Source organism: Rhinolophus hipposideros (assembly GCF_964194185.1).
Source record: "Rhinolophus hipposideros genome assembly, chromosome: 21".
Taxonomy (NCBI): Eukaryota; Metazoa; Chordata; class Mammalia; order Chiroptera; family Rhinolophidae; genus Rhinolophus; species Rhinolophus hipposideros.
In genome coordinates this window covers 43,971,093-43,991,820 of record NC_138067.1, presented here as the reverse complement: position 1 = coordinate 43,991,820, position 20,728 = coordinate 43,971,093, and the positions used below count along the sequence as shown (strand labels likewise).

Below are 20,728 nucleotides of genomic sequence, written 5' to 3'. Positions count from 1 at the left end.
TCTCTTTCCTGGGAGGACACCACCTCTGCTCACTGGAGCGTGTGGATGCCGGAATCTACACCTGGGTGGACCTCCAATAAACTCCCGGTCGTATTGCCCATGACTCTTAACTCTGGCAAAATCACAATGAAACCGGGTCGTCATAGAAATCAATCAAAACACATCCTCATACTTCAATCCTCAAAAATATATTTGAGTCTAAACAGGAAAGATTCTTTTGTTTTCCTATCACTTCCACATCTCCAACACACAAACACGCCTCTTAGATGGCCAGGAGTCCGGGGACCCCAGACTCCTCCTCCTCTAGACTCAGGAATCCTGGCCCCCAGACCCCTCCTTCCTCACACCCAGGTTTTCTGGCCCCCATCAACCTCCTCTCTCAGACTCACTCAAAAGTCGAGACCTCCAAACCCCCTCATATCCCAGGGATCCAAGCATCCGAATCCTGAAGTTGCTACCAGACCCCAGCTAGACTTCACCTCTTCTTTGCCAAAGCAAAAATCCTCCCCCAAACTGTCACTATCGGATCCCCCTTCCCGCTGTCCAGCGCCGGGGCCCGCCCCCCCTCCGGTCCCTCCCACTTTTCCCAAACAAAGCTCCCGGGCAACTTTCTCCCTCGCAGCGCCCCTCCCGCCCGCGGCTCCCCAGCCCCAGGCCGGGAGGTAGGAAGGCGCCAGCAGGAGTCGGGGATCCTGCTTTGGGGTGTGTGAGTTTGGATGGGAAGTTACGCTTTAGGAGTTGAGGTGTGTGTGGGACCGTCTCTGAATTGTTTGCAGCCCTTTATTTGCCTTGGGGCCCGAGTTTGCGCTGGTGACCGAGTCTAAATGAGGGGTTGGTACTTTCGCCGGAGTTGGGGTGTCTGTTGATGGGTCTGAGTTTGGGAGTGTGCGCCCTGGAGTGGGTGAGGGCTGGGGACATTGGCGGGTGTGTGTCTGTGGCTGTGTCGATTTAAAGTGAGAAAGGACCCCGTGCCTGCTTTTGACCGAATTAGTTTGTGTGTGTCATTTGTGGGCGCCTGGTCCGCCTCATGGAGAAAGGGGACTCGGGGGTGGCAGAGGGCGGGCTACGGTGCTTTCTGGATCCTCGGTCTTGTCTCTTCGGAGGTTTGGGGCCTGGGGCGGGAAATTAGGGGGACCTTGCTTAGCCGGCTCCTCTGTCCCTTTGTCTGGCCACATGGGCAAGAGCTGGGCTGGGATTTTGGCCTACGGGGGTCCTGAACGGGGCAGCGCCAGCGGGTTCGGCCTGGCGTCTTTGTCTTGCCCGGGGTTCCAGGGTCCGAAGGAGGAGGGGGATGGGAGCCTGGACTCTAAGGTCCTGGGAAAGCTGTGGAAGACGTGGAACCGCCAGGGAGGCGGGATCTGTATTGGAAAAAGTTTTCCCCTGTTCCCGGCCTCCGGAAAGTCACTGAGAACTTGAGCTGGATTCGAGCCCACCGCACAGGGGGAGGGGTGGGAGGGGGTGGGGCGGGGGCTCGAGGGGAGGTTCCCTCTCTGGCCAGCCCCTCCCCTGATGGGGGTTGTGGGAAACTGGGGGAGGGGACGCCTGGGCCCTTTGTTCTGACTCTCCTGATGGCACGGCGCCCCTGTCCCCCAGTCTGTGGTTCTGTGGGTTTTTCCTGGTCTCGGCTTGAGTTTCTGCCCTGCGTCTCTGTCCCCCTTCCCTCTGGGTCTCTGTCCCGCCTCCCTCTGAGCCTCTCTCTTCTGCCTCCCTCTGGGTCTCTGTCCCCCTCTCTCTGGATCTCCCCTCAGCCTCACTAGGGCCTGAGACTCTCCTTTTCCAGCAGCGGCTGCTCACATCCTAGCACCTGTTCTTGGGGTGGGACTGAGAAGATCTCACCCTCAACCCTCTTCCCTGCAACTAGGCCCTGCCTCCTGTCTTCTTGAAACCAGTAATCCATACCACATGATTGGTCCTCAGGGGCCCTAAGCACGACTGGGGTCTTCAAGACTTCATCACAACCCAGGCTCCCCCGGAAATCTGGAGGAGAATACTCTTTACCCTAAGCTTCACCAGAAATCCAGCCCCCTTCTCTTCCAGGAGTCTCAGCTCCCAGCTCCTTCCTCCCTCAGACCCAGGGGTTCCGTTCCCCAGCCCTCCAATCCCTGAAGTCCCTCCGGGTGGGTCGGAGGAAACTTGCTGAGCTCTGTGTTCCTTCAGGCCCAGATGGGGGAACCCCGGGCTGGGGCCCCCCTGGACGATGGCAGCGGATGGACAGGAAGTGAGGAAGGAAGTGAGGAGGGCACCGGTGGCAGTGAGGGGGCTGGGGGAGACCGGGGCCCAGACGCAGAAGGAGTCTGGAGTCCAGACATCGAGCAGAGCTTCCAGGAGGCTCTGGCCATCTACCCGCCCTGCGGCAGGCGGAAAATCATCCTGTCTGATGAAGGCAAGATGTATGGTGAGTCCACCCCTCTCTTTTGCCCCGGTCCCCACTGATTAATAAAAAACAATAACATTTATGGAGCTCTACACAGTTTTCATATAAAAGCACATTATATCCTCACAATAACTCAGATAGCAGCTAGCATCACCAGTTGTATAGTTGAGGAAACTGAGGCCCAGAAAGGCTTAGTGACTGGCCTAAGGTCACAGAGCTAGTGTGTGGTGGAGTTGGGATTTGAACCCAGGCAGTCTGGTCCAAAGCCTGCAGTCACAACTCCTCTCCCATATAGCTCCCAGCTTGCTGCGGACCTCAGGGAACTCTTGCTTCTCTCTCCTTCCCTGGCGTCCTCTCTGTTGGGAAGTTCTGCTGAAGGTCTAACTCTGTTCCATCTTTGACTCTTCAGGTCGGAATGAACTGATTGCCCGTTACATCAAGCTGAGAACGGGGAAGACCCGAACTCGCAAACAGGTCTCAGGACTGACTTGTGGGCTTCTGTCTGGGAAGGGCTTATCTTCGAAGGGCCTTCCTAGTATGGGCAGTTCAAATTCAAAGAGGATCTGGTTTATGTGCTTTTGTCTGTCTTCTTGCCACCTCTGTTAGTATACTCGATGCCTATTTTAGTACAGTTCTCTTACCAGTTGTGTTAAAACCAGGGTAAGTTACAGAGCCCGAAAGAGCCAAAGAGAGAAGGACAGGGAAGGGAAAGGAGACGCAGATTTGCTAGGTGTGGGGAAGATCAGTAACGTTATTGAGAAAAGAGTGGCCATTAGGGGCACATGTGTGTTTGCATGCTCCTGAGACAGCTAGCATGTTCTGTGTGTTTGTCATCTTTCATGTTCTAGCAGTTCTGTGGGGCACCTGGAGGGAGGGAAGGGGTAGGGGACGCAAGGGGCAAGTGACTCTGGTCTAAATCTGCTGCTTTGTCACTCTTTCCAGGTCTCTAGTCACATTCAGGTCTTGGCCCGAAGGAAATCCAGGGAAATTCAGTCCAAGCTCAAGGTAGGGACCAAAGCATACCCCCTGAGTGGGTGACTGACCCAGAGAGAGGGGAACAGGGGCCCAGAGAGAGAGGAGGACAGAGACCCAGAGAGAGGGAATAGAGACACAGAGAAAGGGGGACAGAATCACAGAGAAAGGTAGACAGCGTGGGGGAGCAGAGAGCCAAGGTGGGGGGTTAGTGGCCCAGCAAGGGGATGGATAGAGACCCTGGGTAGAGAAAGTTTCATAGAGAAGAAGGGGATGGAGATTTATCTTAAGACAGGCAAGAAGTATGGGGTGTTGGGCCTCTCCTCTGGCTACTCTTCCCTCTCCCTCCCTTCTCCCCCTCCTGTCCCTCTCTTTGTTCTTTCTGGTATCCTCATCGCCTTTTCCCTCTTGTGCTATGAGGATCTCCTCTTTATCTCCTTCTGGTTCATCTTCCTATTTCCTGGTCTTCTGTGGCCTGCCTGCTTTCTCTGTGCCCAGAAATCTTCATTTCCTTTTGAAGCTTTTCACATTCCTTTTTTTCATTCTCTGGATTTCCTGTTTCCTTTTTGCCAGAGGCCCTCATTTTCTATCTCTTCCTTTGGATTTGGGGACAATCACTTCCTATTCCTTTTTTGTACCCGTAAGCCTCTCCTTCCTTTTTCCCTGGGTCTGAACACCTTCCCTTCTGGTCTTTTTGATGTTCTCCCTCTGTCCTTTTCAGGCTAGGAAATGTTCACCACTTATTCCACCTGGGTCTGAAGTTTTTATTTCCTGTTGCCTGCATATCCATCAACCTTTACTTCCGGCTCTTTATTGATCTAGAAACACTCATTACTGTCTTTTATTCTGGGCATGGGAACCCCTTTCCCCTTCTAGGCCTGGCCCTCTCTACTTCCTGTTCCATGTTCATCTTTCATTCCCTCTTCCTCCCGTTGCTCAGCGCAGGGTGGCAGGGCTGTAGGGGTTGGGAGGGCAGGAAGGTGGGATGTACAGGCCTCATTTCCTAAATCATGTTTTCTTTCCTTCTTTGGCACCCTTCCCCTACCCCCATGGGCAGGCCCTGAATGTGGTAAGTCCCCCTGCCCATCCTTCCACTTGCTCCCTGACCCCAGACATTCCTGAGGCCAGGAGGGGCAGCGGCTCTAGTGAGAGGGATTTGGACCCTCCCCCAACTCTGGGTCCCCCCATGCTTGTCCTGCCCCATCATTTTCCCACCTAGCTGCGTTGATTGGAATTCTTCATTAACGTGGACCTCCAACTTTTCCTCCAGGACCAGGTTTCCAAGGACAAGGCTTTCCAGACAATGGCAACCATGTCCTCGGCGCAGCTCATCTCAGCACCTTCCCTGCAGGCCAAACTGGGTCCCACTGGTCCTCAGGTGGCTTGGGTTGTGGACTGTGGGGCTCAGGGAAGGGTAGGGGTGCAGTTTCAATAGGGGACTGACTGGCTGATTCCCCCTTCTTTGTCTCTTCTCCAGGCCTCTGAGCTCTTCCAGTTTTGGTCAGGGGGCTCTGGGACCCCCTGGAATGTTCCAGAGTGAGTACTTTCTGTTCTGGTTCAGCACCTGCCCCCAACTCCACTGGCCCCCGCAGAGGGCTTTCTCACCCCACCAGCTCCCAGCTCCCTTGTGAACATGGATTCTGGAGCCAGGCTATCTGGATTTGAATCCCAGGCAGGAGGGTGAGGCTATGGTCTAGAGAGGAGGACTAGGTCCGAGCAGGGATAGTGAAGAGGGGACGGGGCAGAGAGTCAGGAGGAGGGGGAATGGGGTTGGGGCCTGATGGGCTGAGAAGGAGGGAGGAGGCAGGGACAGCGCCTGGGGTTTGGCTGGTGATGGGTTGGTGGGATTGTCCAGAGCCGTGCAACCTGGGCGAGGAGTGGGTTTGGGGAGGAAATGAGCTCAGCATGGGACTTGATGAATGTAAGGGACCTGGAGTATATTCATGAGGACAATGGCCTTCCAGTGAGATTGGCTGGGCCCAGAGGCTGATGGGAAAGGCAGTTATAGATCCAGGGGCTCAGGGCCTGGAAGGATGAGTGGAGCCCCAGAGCCTCATAGGAAGGCTCTTTCTCAACCCACAGAGGTGGTACTTGGGCCGGAGCTTGGGTCCTTACCTTCTTTCACAGTCAAAAGAAAGAAAATGGGCCCCGGAGATACATGGGCATGTCCTTTTCAGCTCTGAGAGAGACATGAAGGTGACAGGATATATTTCTAGCCTAGAAGAATAAAAATGGGTCCCAGACGCTCATGGGAAGTGAGGTTTTCAGCCCAGAAAGGAGCCAATGGACTCAGGTTGGGCATTGGTAGGGCGATGTGGCCTCAGGACTGTGAGGCAGGAGTGTTGAGGGTGTTACCAGAGAAAGAGTGAAGTTATAGGTTGTGGGATCCAGGATGGGAGAGAAGAAAGTTCTCTGGGGAGGTGCTGCTGGATGGGGACACAAAGTCCCCAGAACTCAAGGAACCACAAGTTTGCAGGGGAGGAGGCTGAACTGGAAGGAGTGGTGGTTCAGCAATCACTTCACTGGTCACTGGGATCTCACCTTTTATGGAACTGATAGTCAAATGGGGGAGATAAATGTTAATTAAATCATCACGCACATAAACACAAAATTGAAGAGTGTGTGATGTGTGAAGAACCTCAGTCTGAGGTGAGGGAGAGAGTTCTGCGGGGGTTTCTCTGTAGAGGTAACATTGAAGGCTGAGTAGGACTTCACCAGGTGAAGAATGGGGGTGGGAATATTTTAAGCAGAAAAAGCACATGCCAAAGACCTGAGGTAGGAAAGTTTGGTGAGTTTCCAGAACTGAGAGGCGGCCAGTATTGTCACTGGTCAGTCAGTCAAACGTTTATTGAGCACCTATTAAGTGCTTGGTACTCTGCTTGAATTGGGAACATAGCATTGAACAAGTTAGACAGAATCCCTGCCTTTATGGTACTTATATACTTGGAGAAGGGAGGAGACAGAGAATAAATATGTAAATGAATAAATAAGCATTAATAAGAAAGGAATAAATATGGGAAATAAAGCAGGGTGTATGTGCTCTACTTAGATCGGGGTCAGGAAGGCCTCTCTGAGGAGGTGACATTTGGGCAGTGGCCCTGATGACAAAAGATATGGTGGTTAGAGTCCTGGAATTTAGAATTCAGATTTGGGAAGACAAGTACGAGGTTAAGACCCATGGGAGTCAAGGTCTGAAAGTCCCTGGAGTTTGTGTCTTTCTGATCCTGATCTTTGGACCTTTGACCTCTTATTGACCTCTGAGCCCGAGTCATGCTCCTTCACTTCTGACCTCTCAGTCTCCACACTACCATCTCCTGGGCTACCCACAGGTCATTGGCCTCTAGAGCTGTGGTGTCAGGTACTATAGTCGCTAGACGTGTGTGGTTATTGAAATTTAAATTAATTCAAATTAAATAAAATTAAAAATTCAGTTCCTCAGGCACCCTCACCACATTCTTGCTCAGTAGTCACATGTCGTGTGCTCAGTAGCCACATGTGGCCAGTGGCTACAGTATTGGACAACACAGATAGAGAACATTTCCATCATCACAGAAATGGACAGACTGCTTTAGAGTCTGTTGTGCTGCCTCCCCACCTGAAAGTTTGGCCTGATGTCCCATTTCCTGGCTGCTGGTCATTTTCTCCCCATCCTACCAACCCTCAGCCTCCTCTTTCTCCAAATTTCCTATTCTTTGTGTTTTCTCCCCATCTCCGAGACCCTGGTTCTGTTCTCTTTCTGCTATTTTGTCAGAGATACCAAACTATCATCAAATCCACAGGTTTCGTGGTTGGGACTGACCTGCGTTCTAGCCCAGGCTCCACTGCATCCAGCTGTGTGACTCTGGGCGGGTCAGTTGACCCGCGTCTGCCTCAGGTTTCTCCCGTGCAAACAAGAAGAACAGTAATCACACTTACCTCATAGACTGTGAGGCTTCAATGAAAATGTGCACATAAGGTGCTAGCACAGGGTTTGGCTTGTCCTGGCCCCTCAGTAAATGCTAGCTGGTACGATTAGCCTCTTTCCACCTTGCTGACCCACCGCTTCCTTTCTCCCTCAGTGTGAAGCCATTCTCGCAGACTCCGTTCTCCTTGTCACTGACTCCCCCATCTACTGACCTCCCAGGTAAGAGTCTGCTCTACACCTTCCCTTGTCTCCCATCTTTCTTGTCAACGCTGCCTTTCCTTCAAACTTCCATTAATCAGGGGACACATTCTTACTGAGGTCCAGCTCTGAGGCAGGGCGTGTGGGGGTATGGAAGGACGAGTGGCAGAATTTGTAGTGGTTAAGAGCGTGGCCTCTGTAGCCAGACACACTGGGTTTGTGTTCTGCCACTTGCTAGCCTAAAGGATGTTGGGAGGTGTATTAGTCAAGATTCTTTCAGCTGCAAGTGACAGAAACCCAAGTTAAGCTAGATGACGAAAAAAATAATTATTGGTTCAGGTAACTGGTATTTCAGGAGTTATGACTTCAGGCACGGCTGGATCCAAGGGCTCAAATGGTAGCATCAGGACTTGCTTGCTTCTGCCTTCCTATGGTGGCTTCAATCCCTGGCAGGCTGTCACGTTTGGCAGCAAAGATGGCTTCCAGAAGTCCATGAACTCATGTTAATTAAAAGTTACTCTTAGGTTCCATAGATTCATCAGTCAGGAATGATTTTGGCTGCAAGTAACAGAATATCCAAATTAATAGTGCCTTAAATAATAAAGGCTTTAATGATTCCATATAACAAAAAGTCTGGAGGAGGGCTGCTTCTGTGCTGGCTCAGCAGCTCAATAATATGAGGACTGGCATCTTTATAAGTCCCTTGGCCTCTGTCTTACTGTCGTCCTAAGATGGCTGTTGTGACCCCAGGAATCATGTCCCAAGCAAGACGTGGCCAGAACCAAAAGCTTTCTCCTCCCAAAGTTCTGTCTTTTTCATTCAGGAAGAAACTCCTTTCCAGAAGCCCCCCAGCAGATTTCCCCTAACGTCTCATTGGCCAGGACTGTGTCACATGGCCACCTCTAGCTGCAAGGGAGGCTGGGAAAGTGAGTATTTAGCTTTTTTTTTAGCTAAGCAGAGGCAGGCAAGAGAGAACAGTGCTTGGTATATTTAATAAATGTTAGCAATTTTTATTATTTGTGTTCTCTCTCTAGGGTACGAGCCCCCCCAAGCCCTTTCACCACCTGCCCTGCCCCCACCTGCCCCGTCACCCCCAGCCTGGCAGGCTCGGGCCTTGGGCACTGCCCGGTTGCAGCTGGTGGAATTCTCGGCCTTTGTGGAACCCCCAGATGCAGTCGACTCTGTGAGTGCAATTTTGGGATAGTCACTGTAGGTGTTTTGGAATGTAGAGGGTTATAGGAAGCGAAAGCATAAAGCAGTGGTTCTCAAACTTTAGTATGTATCAGAATAACGTGGAGAGCTTATTAAAACACAGATTGCTGGGTCCCACCCTCAGAATTTCTGATTCAGTAGAGTTGATGTGGGGCCTGAGAATTTGCATTTCTAATAAGCTCCCAGATGATGTTGATTCTGCTGGTCTTGGGACCACATTTTGAGAATTTCTAGCATAAAGGAACAGGAAGGTCATGAGGTCATCAGTTGGGAAGGTTAGAGAAACTCCCCAGGACAACGTTCGTTCATTCATCAAACATTTCTGAGTGCCAACTGTGCACCATGCTTTGTGGTGGATACTGGGAACTTGGAAAAGCAGATCTTGTTTCTAGGCTTGAGCTTTTCCCTGCCTACGATGGACACGGTGCCATATTAGTCAGGGTGGGCTGACTGTTAGAAGAAATAACCCCAACACCCAGGGACTGAACATCATAGTTTCTCACTCATATAACATTTCAATGTGGGTGTTCAGCAGGAGCCTTCCACACAGTGATTTGGGGAATCCAGGCTCCTTCCATTTTGTAGCTCTGCCATTTTCTAGGGCTTCAGAATCTGCTGCTGGATTCTTTGCATCTGGCTGGCAGATGGTGGAAGGGAAAGAGTCAGGAGGTTTTATGAGTCTGGCTTAGAAGTGGCAATCATCAGGCCAGCTCATACCCCATTGGCCAGAACTTAGTCATGTGGTCACACCTAACTGCAGAGGAACCTGGGAAATGTAGTTTAGCTGTGTGAAAAAGAATGAGCATTTGTGTACACATAGTCTCTGCCACAGACACATAAATTGCTGTATATAGTGGTCTTGGTGAAACCCAAATTAGATCAGGTTAAAATCCTGCCATCTCACTTGGAGCGAAAGCCAAAGTCCTTTTAGTTGCCCACAAAGCTCTGTACAATCTGACCTTCACTCTTACTCTGCTCTGTTTATTCTGCTCTGGCCACCCTGGCCTCCATGGCTTCCCTTTCTCAAACATGACAGGCCCACTCCTGCTTCAGGGCCTTTGCATCTGCTGTTCCTACCAGCTGGGATGTACTTCCCCAAATAATCCCACTCTCTCCCTCCATTCATTCAGGCCGTTGCTTGGTTATCTTCTCAGATTGGCTTTCTAAAACCATCATATGGAAAATACTAGCTGCCATCACTCTTGACTTCCTTATTATGCTTTCTTAGGATTTTTTTCATAGCATACATCACTCTCTGAAATTTATATAATCTGTGGGATTATTTTTAAAAATTTCCGTGTCTGCCAGTAGACTGAGCTCCATGAGGTCAGGAGCTTTGCAGCCCTGGGAATCAGAACTACACAGTAGGTCTCTTGATTGATGTCTGTCGAATAAAGAGTATGTGCTGAGATAGGGAAAGTTCAAATTCTTATGGTTGTGCAGAGGAGTAATTCTGCCTGGAGAGTCCCTGAAGGCTTCCCTGAGATGACAACATTTGAGTTGGGCTTTGAAGTTTATATAGGAGTTTGCCATGTACAGAACTAGATGTTTCAGGTACAGAGATGGAAACAGCATGAAGCTTTCAGGGAAACAAATAATTGAATATGGTGGGACCTGCTGAGGCTGCAGATAGGTGGGCAGGTGCTGGTTCTGAAGGAGATGGCATTGCCAAGCTGAGGTCCCTGAAGGCTTCCCTGAGATGACAACATTTGAGTTGGGCTTTGAAGTTTATATAGGAGTTTGCCATGTACAGAACTAGATGTTTCAGGTACAGAGATGGAAACAGCATGAAGCTTTCAGGGAAACAAATAATTGAATATGGTGGGACCTGCTGAGGCTGCAGATAGGTGGGCAGGTGCTGGTTCTGAAGGAGATGGCATTGCCAAGCTGAGGTCCCTGAAGGCTTCCCTGAGATGACAACATTTGAGTTGGGCTTTGAAGTTTATATAGGAGTTTGCCATGTACAGAACTAGATGTTTCAGGTACAGAGATGGAAACAGCATGAAGCTTTCAGGGAAACAAATAATTGAATATGGTGGGACCTGCTGAGGCTGCAGATAGGTGGGCAGGTGCTGGTTCTGAAGGAGATGGCATTGCCAAGCTGAGGAACCCAGACTTTCTCCTGGTGATAGGGAACCATGGAGGTGGTGTAGATATATCCCATTTGATTGTGATCAATGGAGGCTTCCAAGAAGAGGCAGATTTAGATGGCCTGGAAAGATAGAGGGGGATTTGTATCGGAGGAGAAGATGGGGAAGATATTAGGATGTGGACAGGAAGTGATAAGAATGGAAACAGGGAGGAAGTCTTGATGTGGGCTATATGTATTCCCATCCATCCATCTATTCATCTATCCACTGATTGAATGTTCATGAATAACTATTCAATATAAGGCCAGGTTGGGGGATGCGGGCTTTGTCCTGGGGGTTTTGGGGAGCCACGGGAGGATTATGAGCAGGGGAGGGCCAGGGTCAGCTCTGGAGACGTGTGAGCGATGACCTGGAGAGGAGAGATTGGAGGCTGGGAGGCCAGGGAGGAGGCTGGGATGAAAGGGGGGGAGGAGAGGGCTGTGGGGATGAACAGCAGGGGACAAGGCAGAGTTGGGCAGTAGGGATAGAGCGTGGGACTGAGGTACTGTAAGAGTGAAAGGGCAGAAAGTTCTGAGTGGGGACAGTGCTCGGGAACCGGATCCAGTGTTTGGGTGGACAGGGTGGGAAAGCTAGCAGGAGCTCTGGGGGTGGTGACAGGGGTGAGAGATTGGCTTGGGCAGTGAGGGCCAGGGGTCCAGCCCATCTCCCGCTTCTAACCCACGGCCCACCCTTCCCAGTACCAGAGGCACCTGTTTGTACACATCAGCCAGCACTGCCCCAGCCCTGGAGCACCCCCCCTCGAGAGTGTGGATGTCCGGCAGATCTATGACAAATTCCCTGAGAAGAAGGGCGGTCTGCGGGAGCTGTATGATCGCGGCCCCCCCCATGCTTTCTTCCTGGTCAAGTTCTGGGTGAGTTCCACCACCAAAAACAAGTGCTCATAAATCACCCCCAACGAAGGCCTCTGGCTCGAAGGGAGACAGTTTCAGGACCTACCAGGTCAGCCTAGGCCTTACCGTTGCCCATGGCTCAGAGTATCAGTCCCTTCTGCAACAAGGAACACATAGGGGTTTTGTCCCCAGGGTGGGATGCAAGGGACCCATGCAGGCGCAGGGATAGGATTTGGACCTCCCCAGGTCCCACTAGACTTTGCCACACCGAGTCATGTAACTGATATGGCCCTTGGGATTGGCGTGTGATGTTTCAGACTTTCCTGTGTCCCACCTGACCACACCAAGCCTTTGTTGCTAAGGAATGGCCCCTGCCCCTTACCAAATGGAATCCTGGCGAGTTTGGCCTTTCAAGAGGGGCCTATGTTCCACCAGACCCTGTTGTTAGAGATGTCTGGCCTTGAGGATTACTATTGGAAGACCTGGGGAGTGACTTTGTAAAGCCCTGTATTTATTTAACAGTCATTTATTTAGCACTTACTGTATACAAGGCCCTATACCAGGAACTATATATATAATTATGAAAAAGAGGGTCTATTTGGGTCTTTCTTAGGCCTATTTGGTTTGGTGTCCAGTCCATTGGCTGGTGTTGTAGGGATTCAATAAATGGGAATGTTTAAGGGGTGCTAACTCTTGTGGTAACCAGGGTCGTGGAGGGAATGTAGTCTCTGAGAAGGAAGCATGCTGAGGGCTTGAAGTTTACTGGCCTTACTGGGCCCATAGCTACCACGGTTATAAAGTAAGTGTCCTAGTGTGTGAAATGAAGGCCTCACATGGCTCTTAGGCTTAAGCCTCTTATTAGGGCTTTAGACAGGCCTTACCAGGTGCTAGATCTGGAGGCAACACTTTGGAAGCCCCGCATCTGAAGGGATGCAGGGGAATGGCTGGGAAGGCTCTCCTTTTTGTCTGGCTTCACAAGGCCCTGTTACCAGGGTGATAGATGGAGCCAGGCCTCTGAGAAGAGGACTAAACTACCTCAGAGAGTGATTTGGTCAAGTTAGCAACTAAAGCAAGAAAGAGAAACAGGTGTGCCTCCCAGGAAGGTGACGAAGGGGCCAAAGGTGATATGGGGTCTTAGGCTTCATTAGGCCCCATCTGACATAATGGACTGTCTGCTCACTTGGTCACTGGGGTTATGAAGGGGTCTGACCTCTGAGAATCAGCTTTAAGGGCCCAGGAGAGTGTTCTCTAGGCCCCACCAGGCCCATTGGTAGGGAGCAGTGCCTTGCCTTAGCAACCAGCATCGGGAAGGGCTCTGAAGGAGGCTAGGGAGTAACTGCCTACTTAGTAACCAGACCCTTGGAAGGGGCTGAACTCTTGAGTTGGGGGCTTTAGGAGGAAAATGTTGAATTTTAGGGCTCCTTTTGGTGAGGGGCTCACTGGGAAGAGAGGGTTAGGGACACAGACTTCCCTAGCACTGATGAAAGGGTGGGTCTTCTCCAGAAACTAGCCCATGGAAAAGTGGGGACTTTGAATGCTAAGGAAGAGCGATGGGCAAATGGGAGAAACTACAGGGGCAAATGGGAGAAACCAGGCAATAGGGCAGAGTTTCCAAGTTAGAAGAGTCTCCTTTGTTTATAAGGGACGTCCCCTCCAACTTACCTGTCTCCCCATCCCTCAGGCGGACCTGAACTGGGGCCCGAGTGGTGACGATGTGGGGGCCAGTGGCAGCAGCGGTGGCTTCTACGGAGTGAGCAGCCAGTACGAGAGCCTGGAGCACATGACCCTCACCTGTTCCTCCAAGGTCTGCTCCTTTGGCAAGCAGGTGGTGGAGAAGGTGGAGGTGAGGCTGGAGGGGTGGAGCTCTGGGCAGGTGAGCACCCACCCACCTGCCACTTAGGGGGTACAGACTAAATGGACCAGGAGCCATGACACGTCAGGCATTGGCGGGTGGCGGATGTCCCTTCCTCTGGGGGTTTAATGCGTGAGCTTAGAGCTCATGTAGAGTTACGTGTAGGGATGACTTGAAGTTTCAAAGGTAATGTGTGGGACTGGAATGTACAGTCACTAAGATTCAAAAGGTTCCTGTGGATATAGAAGAATCTGCAGCGCAAGGAGTTTCAGGGGTCACCCTTAAAGGTTGCTGAGAACTTGGGGGGGGTCTCAAGTTCAGAGGTCATAGAGTTTGGAGACCTCATGAAAGGTCTTTGGAGAATTTGAGGGTATCTGAGGGCCTGGAAGTCAGAGGAGTTCAGAGGTCATTGAGGGTTCAGAGCATGGCTTTGAGGGGTTGGGGGATCCCTGGTTTACAGGCCCCGTGATCCTGCGTCAGACACTTGAGTGTTCAGGGTACCGTCTCTGGTCACTGCAGATGGGGCAATGGAAAAGGGAAGATGGCAGTGGGGAGTGGGTGTGGCATCTGAGAGGCACAGAGTGGGGCTGGGTTCCTGGAGCAACCCCTGTGTATCTCAGTCACCATCCTCCCCACTCCTTCCCGGGTGCAGACGGAGCGTGCCCAGCTAGAGGATGGGAGGTTCGTGTACCGCCTGCTGCGCTCGCCCATGTGCGAGTACCTGGTGAATTTCTTGCACAAGCTGCGGCAATTGCCCGAGCGCTATATGATGAACAGCGTCCTGGAGAACTTTACCATCCTGCAGGTGATGTGCTGGGGCTGGGCCGGAGCAGGGAGGGACCCAGATGTGCAGGGGAGTGCCTGCCACAGACCCTCAGTCCCAGGGACCCTTTCACAGAGGAACTGACACATTAAAGACCCTACAGTTGACCCTTAACTTAGAGGACCCCTTTACCCAGGGAACTGATGTGGTGGGGACTTCACAGCATTCTCATGAGAGGATTCCCCACTTTGTTGGGGAAACTGACCTGGAGAACATATGGCGGATCCTTAGCTAAGGGGAGCCCCTTCACAGGGAACCTAACCTTAGTCCAGGGAATGTGATATGGGATACCTTTAACTTTGGGGAATGTGCTGAGCTGGGGCCCCCTTTTACCTGGTGAATGTGACGTGTTGGGGGCCCCCTTGATATCCCATCTGATGTGAAGCCCCTCAAATGGGGGACCTGACATGTTGGGCATCCCCTCTACCTGAGAAACGTGACATGATGGGGACCCCTTTCCTGGGTATTCCTTGATGACTGAGGGAGGGCACAGTGGGGTCCCTTCCCCTTCTTTCCCTTCCAAACATAAACCCCTTCTCCTGGCTTCCTGGCAGGTGGTGACAAACAGAGACACCCAGGAGCTGCTTCTCTGCACTGCCTATGTGTTTGAGGTCTCGACCAGTGAGCGGGGGGCCCAGCACCATATTTACCGACTGGTCAGGGACTGAAGGAGGATCCCAAAAGTGGCTCACCCTGGGAATACCCTCCTCCCAGGAAAGACCTCACACTTCTTATTTGGGGAGGTGGCTGCTCCGTTAGAAGGGACCTTAAAAGCTGGGTGGTGAGTTGAATGGGCTGGGACTGAGAGGAAAGGATGGATCCTGATATTGGGACTTCACAGGGGTGTCTGAAAGGACAGATCACCCCAGAGCATCAGGGACTGGGGACAGGAGTGAGTAACCGTGAGGTACAGCACTAGTTTCCAACAGGTGCCCTCCCTCCACTCTGTTCTGGGTGTTTTTGAGGGCCCTAGTTATACATTGGCTTGTCCCTCTGTTTTTCAGCCTCCCTTTTCCAATCTGCCTCTCCTTACCACCCCAACCTTGAGACCCTAATATTGAGTATTGGTTAACCCTTTCTTTGCAGGAGCAGAGCCAGGTGGGCCCTGGAAATATTTTTTTTTTAATATAACAAGAGATATTTATAACTGGGTGTTAGGTCATGACTTTTTCTCAGCTGGGTAAGCAGTGGGGTGAGGTTTTTAAATGTCATCCCCTCTTCTACATGAGCCGTGAGCTAGACTGTATTGCCTCCCGTCCCCCCAAAGTGTTGTTTTGTTTTCACAGAGGATAAAACTATTTTACCAAAACACAGGGGATTTATTTGGGGTTTGGGTAAAAAATAATCTTGTGGGAAGTGGTAGGCTGACAGATGAGGCAAGGAAATGAGGTATCTTTGGGGGCAGGAAGCTGGCGGCCCGGAAGCCCTAGTTCCCATGGGAGAGGTGACAGCAGTGAGGCAGGTTGGGGGGGGGAGGGGGAATGAGGAGGCAGAGGGCTCAACAGGCTGGGGAGAACTGGGGATTAAACAAATATTTACAGGGGGCAGGAAAGTGCCCAGGGCACTTGAAAAGGTCAGATTGGGACTTTGTGGCCTAGTGGTACCGAGCCAGCCTGTCGTAGACTTGGTCCAAGTTTCTGCACAGGAATATGGAGAGCGTCATGAAGCTGAGCTATAGAGAAAGGAGAAACAGTCAGAGAGGTTGAGGCGTTTTCAGAGACAGGGAGGGGAGGTGGGGTGGTGGGGGGTCCTGAGGGAGAAAAGTAGGGGTGGGACCAGGGGAAGAAACAGGTGTCAAGAATTGGGTGGGACAGGTCTAGAGGGAGAACTGGGCCTGGTTGTGAAAGTCGGGGTCCAGGACTAGAGTTTGGGGAAAGATAAGAAAGGTGGAGAATCCTGGTGGAGTTAAGGGTAAAAGGAATGGAGGTCATGGAGTAGGCCACCAAAGATGTGGGTGGGCCCAGAAGGGTGGGGATAGGGGGAATCCAGCTGCGTCTAACGCAGGTCTAGAGTCGAAGGAGTGAGCTCCGGAGAAAGCCCAAAGTCTTTTATTCCGGAGGCTCATCTGTTTCCCCCTCTGCCTCCGTCTAATTCCACCTCAGCCTCCACCTCTGTGCCCGAGATCCCGGTCTCAAGCTGTTCCTCATCTTGATCCCAAAGCGGCCAGATCCCCAGGGTCATGGGCAACTTGCCCTGCGGGGCCTTGTCCCCCCAGTTGGGACAGGCATCCGCCATGCCCCAGCCACCCCACAGACTGACGCTACGCCCGCTGCTGCTCAGCACACCGCCGCGCCCGCTGCTGCCATCAGCGCTCAGGCTGGGCCTGGGGCTCCAACCGTCGGCGCCCGGCACCCGCGGCTGGGGTTCCCGGAGGAGCGCTCTACGTGGCAGTAGTAGGCTCAGCCCCGCCACACTCACCTGCGGGGAAAAGGGAGGGATAATGCGGCCAAAAACAGGAGGTCGGCCGAAGAGAGCCAATAGGGGCCTCACGAGGAAGGGCGGGAAGGCCTCCCTCATGAGGCTCCTATTGGCTCTCAGGCCTGGTTTGGCCGACGCTCCATCACTCATGCATCTTGGGGTGGGGCTATATAGAGATTGTAGGGCTAATAGCGAGTGAGCGCGGGATTAGGTTACCTCGAGTAGACCGACGCCCAGACAAATGCCCACTACGGAAATAAGGTTGTTGTGCAACCACTTCTGGAGGCTCTGCTCGCAGCCCTGGGAATGTAGAGAAAGGTTAAACAGTTCTTTATGAGATTCGAATTCAAGCCCTGGCCCGCCCTCCACAGCACAGCCCTCACCCCTCTTTCAGTTACCGCCCGGCTCCCTAGTCTTCACTCGGTTCAAGCCTCCCCCTCCTTAGGTAAAGCGTTTCAGGTCCTCCCCTTTCGGCTAAAATCTTTAGGCCCCGCCCTTCCGAAGGCCCCGCCCCTTCTAGGGTTTCCGCCCCTCCTGTTCTACCTTTTATTTCGTAGCCTCGCCTTACTTGCAGACACCGCGCGCCTATCTAGGCCCCGCCTCCTGTGAACCACGCCCCTCTCGACAGTCCTGTCCGTTCTGCAGGCCCCTCTCCTTTCTAGTAGGTCCTGCTCCAAACCCTGCCCACCTCTCGATAGGTGTAGCTGTTTGCAGGGACCACGCAAAGGTCTGTACTGTATTCGGGCCCCGCCTGTGGTCGGAGCCGGCTGGACTGGGGGAGGGGGATCTTAAAGAAGATTGCGGAGTCGTTGGTCGCGGATGAATTATAGCAGGAGCAGGGCAAGCGGTACCCCTCCGACACGTCGCTCCTCAGGCTGGAGACACCAAGCCAGTCCTGAGGAGAGTTCCAGCCGCAGCAGCGCAGCTGGGAGAGGGACAGAGTCAGAGGGACGGGCTGGGTGGATGCAAGATGATTTGGGGGGTGAGGGGACTGGGTGAGGGTATGTCGTCAGGTTGGGAGGAGAGGACTAAGTGGTGGGTGCTGGGTGGGGTACGGTGGGCTAGGCTGGGGTCACGACAGGGCCAAGGCCAGCGGACATTAGGGGCACATGGGATTGGGAGAGATGAATCTCGGGGCGACCTGGGGCTGGGGGAGGAGCTGCAGAATGACAGGACCGAAATTTTGTGGGCAGTGTAATTAAGCCTCAGGGAGACAGGTAGGTGGGAGGGCGGGGCCATGTGAGCGAGCTGGGAATGGGGTCTCACGTGGGACAGGTCCCGTGGGAGCCAGAGTCACTAAGGGACAGGGAGTGGGGTCACGTTAGGGCCTTGGGGCTGAGGGCGGAGTCCTGTCGAGGCAGAAGGCGGAGCCTCTCCAGGGTCTTGGATGGGGGCCTGGGCCACAGTTGGGCCAGTTATGTTACCATCAGTGGGCGGGGCCACGTTAGAGTCCCAGAGATGGAGGGACGGTACACATCTGGGTGGGTGGGGCCTCACGCACCTGGAACTGCACGTAGTCCCAGCTCTCTTCCGCCGCGGTGTCCTCCGGGTTGGCGTGGTAGTTGTGGATCGTCTTCTGCACAATATCCTTCACCCTCCGCACCAGCTGAGAGGCCGAGAGTGAGGCCGAACTCCCACGCGCTTCCCCACTCCGTGCTCTCCGACCCACTCCAGCCATTCCCCGGCTCTCTCAGCCCGAAAGGGTCCCTGAGCAACTTTATCCGGGCGTCGGTTCCTCAGTGAATGGCTAGCTATATTTCTGCTCCTCAAAATCTCTCTTTGCTGGTTTTTACCGTCTATCTTTCTATTTCTGTCGCTATCTTCCACGATTTCTCACTGGGTATCTGTCTCTTCCTCCGTGCCTCTGTTTTTCCTCATGTTTTCTCTTTTTTTCTGTCTGTTTCCCTTTGGATCTCTGTCTCTCTTGCTGTCTGTCTTCCTCCATCCGTGTCTGTCGTTCTCTGCCTCTCCCTGTCGCTGCCTCTCTTATTGTGCCTGTTAGTCTCTGTATCTGTTCTGTCTTTCTTCCTCTGCCTCTCTGTTATTTCTCTCTGTCTATGTTCCGTCTCTTTCCATCCTCCCACCCCTCCCTGGTCCACCTACTAGCTGCCGGGGAAGGTGGGGAAGGCAACCTCACCCGGATGCGCTGAGTGGAGATGAGGATCCCCAGGGTGATCTGCGTGACAAACAGGAGCAGCAGTATCCCGAAATACTGGGGGGCAGAGAGGAGAGGTCAGGCCGAGCCCCTCCCCAGGATACAAGGGCTCTATTTGAAGGGGGATATGAGTGGTCCTAGGGATAGAGAAGGGCACTCACCAGGCCCAGGAGGCAGCGGAGCTCCTTCAGGGCCCCCACACAGCCCAGGAGGGCAAGGCCCATGGTGAGGATTCCTGAGATGGCCAAGGCCTTGGACCAGATCTGCAGGGGCATGAAGGACAAGCCTGGGGAAGGGGAGATGCAGTGATTGGGCCCATGAGCACAGCTTCCGGCAATCCCATTCCCCGTGCCTTCCAAGTGGGGAGCAATGTCCTGGGGGGCCTCCTTCTGCGTTCCCAGCACCTCTTTCTCTGGGTCTCTGTCACTGCCCCACCCCGAGTCTCCGTCCCTCTTCTGGGATTCTCTCCTAACTCTCTGTGTGTCTGGCCCCGTTTTTCCTGATCTCTCCCTGTTGCTCTCAGTCTCTCCTTCATCTCCTCCTCACTCCCAATAGTTTCAACCCCATCACTTGTTCTGTGACATTGCATGTCACTTTACCCTCCCTGAGGCCTAGGGAATAACGATATCTATTTCCTGGGGTTGTTTTGAGGAACACTCAGGAAGCATGTGTTTAACCCAGTCCTTATCACAAGGCAAACACTTATTAAATATGAGCTATTAGGAGTTTGACTATTACTCCATTATTATTTTCCTACTCTTATTATTAGTGTTATATATTTGCTCTTCTACTTCCTTGCTGTGTGACATCCAGTAAGTGACTTCCCCTCTCTGAACTTCAGGAGAGGGGAAAGTTTGTGGGAGGATCTGAAAAGCAACTGCACAAGATCTGACTGACACATAGGAAGTGCCTGAGAAATGGGTATTATTATTGTTTTTAGTGGTATGCACAACTCATTTGTCAGAGGAAGGCATTGAGGCTCAGAGAGGTGCAGCAGTGGCCAGTGGGGAGTGGTGCAGCAGAGCCTGGGACCTGCCTAGGGAGTTGGGCACTGTGGGGCTCCCTGGGAAAAGGGAGACCCCAGGAGGCCACTTGCTGGGAGGCTGGGTCCATGCCTGCTTCAGGAAGGCCCTCCCGGACCGCCCCGTTCCCTCACCCACGAAGGACACAAAGCTGGTCTTGTCCACGAGTATCCAGATACCAAAGCAGAAAATCAGGCTGCCTAGGACCTGGGGAGAGGAGAGGAGAATATGGTGGTAGGCAAGCAGGGATATGAGGGTAGGGGTGGCTGAGGCAGGGGCTGGGGCCAGGCTGGGTAGCCATGAGGCAACTCACGAAAAAGAAGAGGTTGAAAACGAAGAGGAGATACTTGATGAGACTGAGGCAGTTGTCCTGCGCCGACATCTTCGCCTAGAAGGGTGAGTGAACAGAAGAGTTGGCACTGTGGTAGACGGCAGAAAGAAGCTGTGAGAGAGGGAGAGGCTGAGAGAAAGAGAAAGGAAGAACACAGAGAAAGAGGAAGTTCTTGGGGCGGAGCCCCACCCCCTCCCTCTACACATGAGGTGGTTTACTTCTGTGTCTCTGTCCGTGACTCCCTCACCTGCCCCCCTGGGACACACACCAGTACCTGAGGGGCCTTGGAATTTGTGGACACCAAGGACACTTCAGGCAGTCCCTCCCAGGTCTCCATGGCTCAGGCTGGGGGCCCACAGGGACTCCTGATCTACTTGCACCCACTTACTCTGGGTACCAGAAACCCAGGCTGGCCCTGGACAGTAGCCGACCTCACAGACATTCTGATCTCACTGCCTACTAAGCTCTGCCATCCCTGCATCCATCT

The 20,728-nt window shown here is 52.8% G+C and overlaps 2 protein-coding genes across 4 annotated transcripts; one reads left to right on the top strand and one right to left on the bottom strand.

Moving 5' to 3' along the window:
* Positions 1-646: 646 nt before the first annotated feature.
* Positions 647-15,620, top strand: TEAD2 (TEA domain transcription factor 2). 3 transcript variants are annotated; one of them, XM_081031320.1, is made up of 12 exons: positions 647-702; positions 2,158-2,395; positions 2,784-2,848; positions 3,317-3,379; positions 4,617-4,724; positions 4,824-4,882; positions 7,405-7,469; positions 8,483-8,631; positions 11,488-11,661; positions 13,322-13,483; positions 14,145-14,297; positions 14,870-15,620. In XM_081031320.1, the coding sequence occupies exons 2-12, from the start codon at positions 2,164-2,166 to the stop codon at positions 14,981-14,983; spliced, it is 1,344 nt and encodes a 447-aa protein (XP_080887446.1). In that variant the 5' UTR covers positions 647-702; positions 2,158-2,163; the 3' UTR covers positions 14,984-15,620. The 3 variants fall into 3 exon arrangements, with proteins under 3 accessions (XP_080887446.1, XP_080887445.1, XP_080887447.1); XM_081031319.1 differs by having other exon boundaries at positions 647-743; XM_081031321.1 differs by having other exon boundaries at positions 13,322-13,444; positions 14,870-15,460.
* CD37 (CD37 molecule) lies at positions 15,618-20,392 on the bottom strand. The gene is made up of 8 exons (XM_081031322.1): positions 20,224-20,392; positions 20,045-20,117; positions 19,050-19,174; positions 18,871-18,945; positions 18,235-18,339; positions 17,422-17,658; positions 16,950-17,033; positions 15,618-15,987 (listed from the first exon to the last, which is right to left on the bottom strand). Exons 1-8 carry the CDS (start codon positions 20,290-20,292, stop codon positions 15,910-15,912), a joined length of 846 nt encoding a protein of 281 aa, XP_080887448.1. The 5' UTR covers positions 20,293-20,392; the 3' UTR covers positions 15,618-15,909.
* Between the last annotated feature and the right edge of the window lie 336 nt (positions 20,393-20,728).

Bases quoted from the DNA above. Each gene is read 5' to 3' on its own strand.
- TEAD2 (XM_081031319.1), top strand. From the start codon at position 717: ATGGGAAGTTACGCTTTAGGAGTTGAG. The intron at 744-2,157 runs GTGTGTGTGGGA...GTGTTCCTTCAG, and splicing joins GTTACGCTTTAGGAGTTGAG to GCCCAGATGGGGGAACCCCG. The intron at 4,883-7,404 runs GTGAGTACTTTC...TTTCTCCCTCAG, and splicing joins ACCCCCTGGAATGTTCCAGA to TGTGAAGCCATTCTCGCAGA.
- CD37 (XM_081031322.1), bottom strand. From the start codon at position 20,292: ATGTCGGCGCAGGACAACTGCCTCAGTCTCATCAAGTATCTCCTCTTC. The intron at 18,946-19,049 runs GTGAGTGCCCTT...TCTGCCCCCCAG, and splicing joins TCCGCTGCCTCCTGGGCCTG to TATTTCGGGATACTGCTGCT. The intron at 17,034-17,421 runs GTGGGCAGGGTT...CTACATTCCCAG, and splicing joins ACAGCTACACCTATCGAGAG to GGCTGCGAGCAGAGCCTCCA.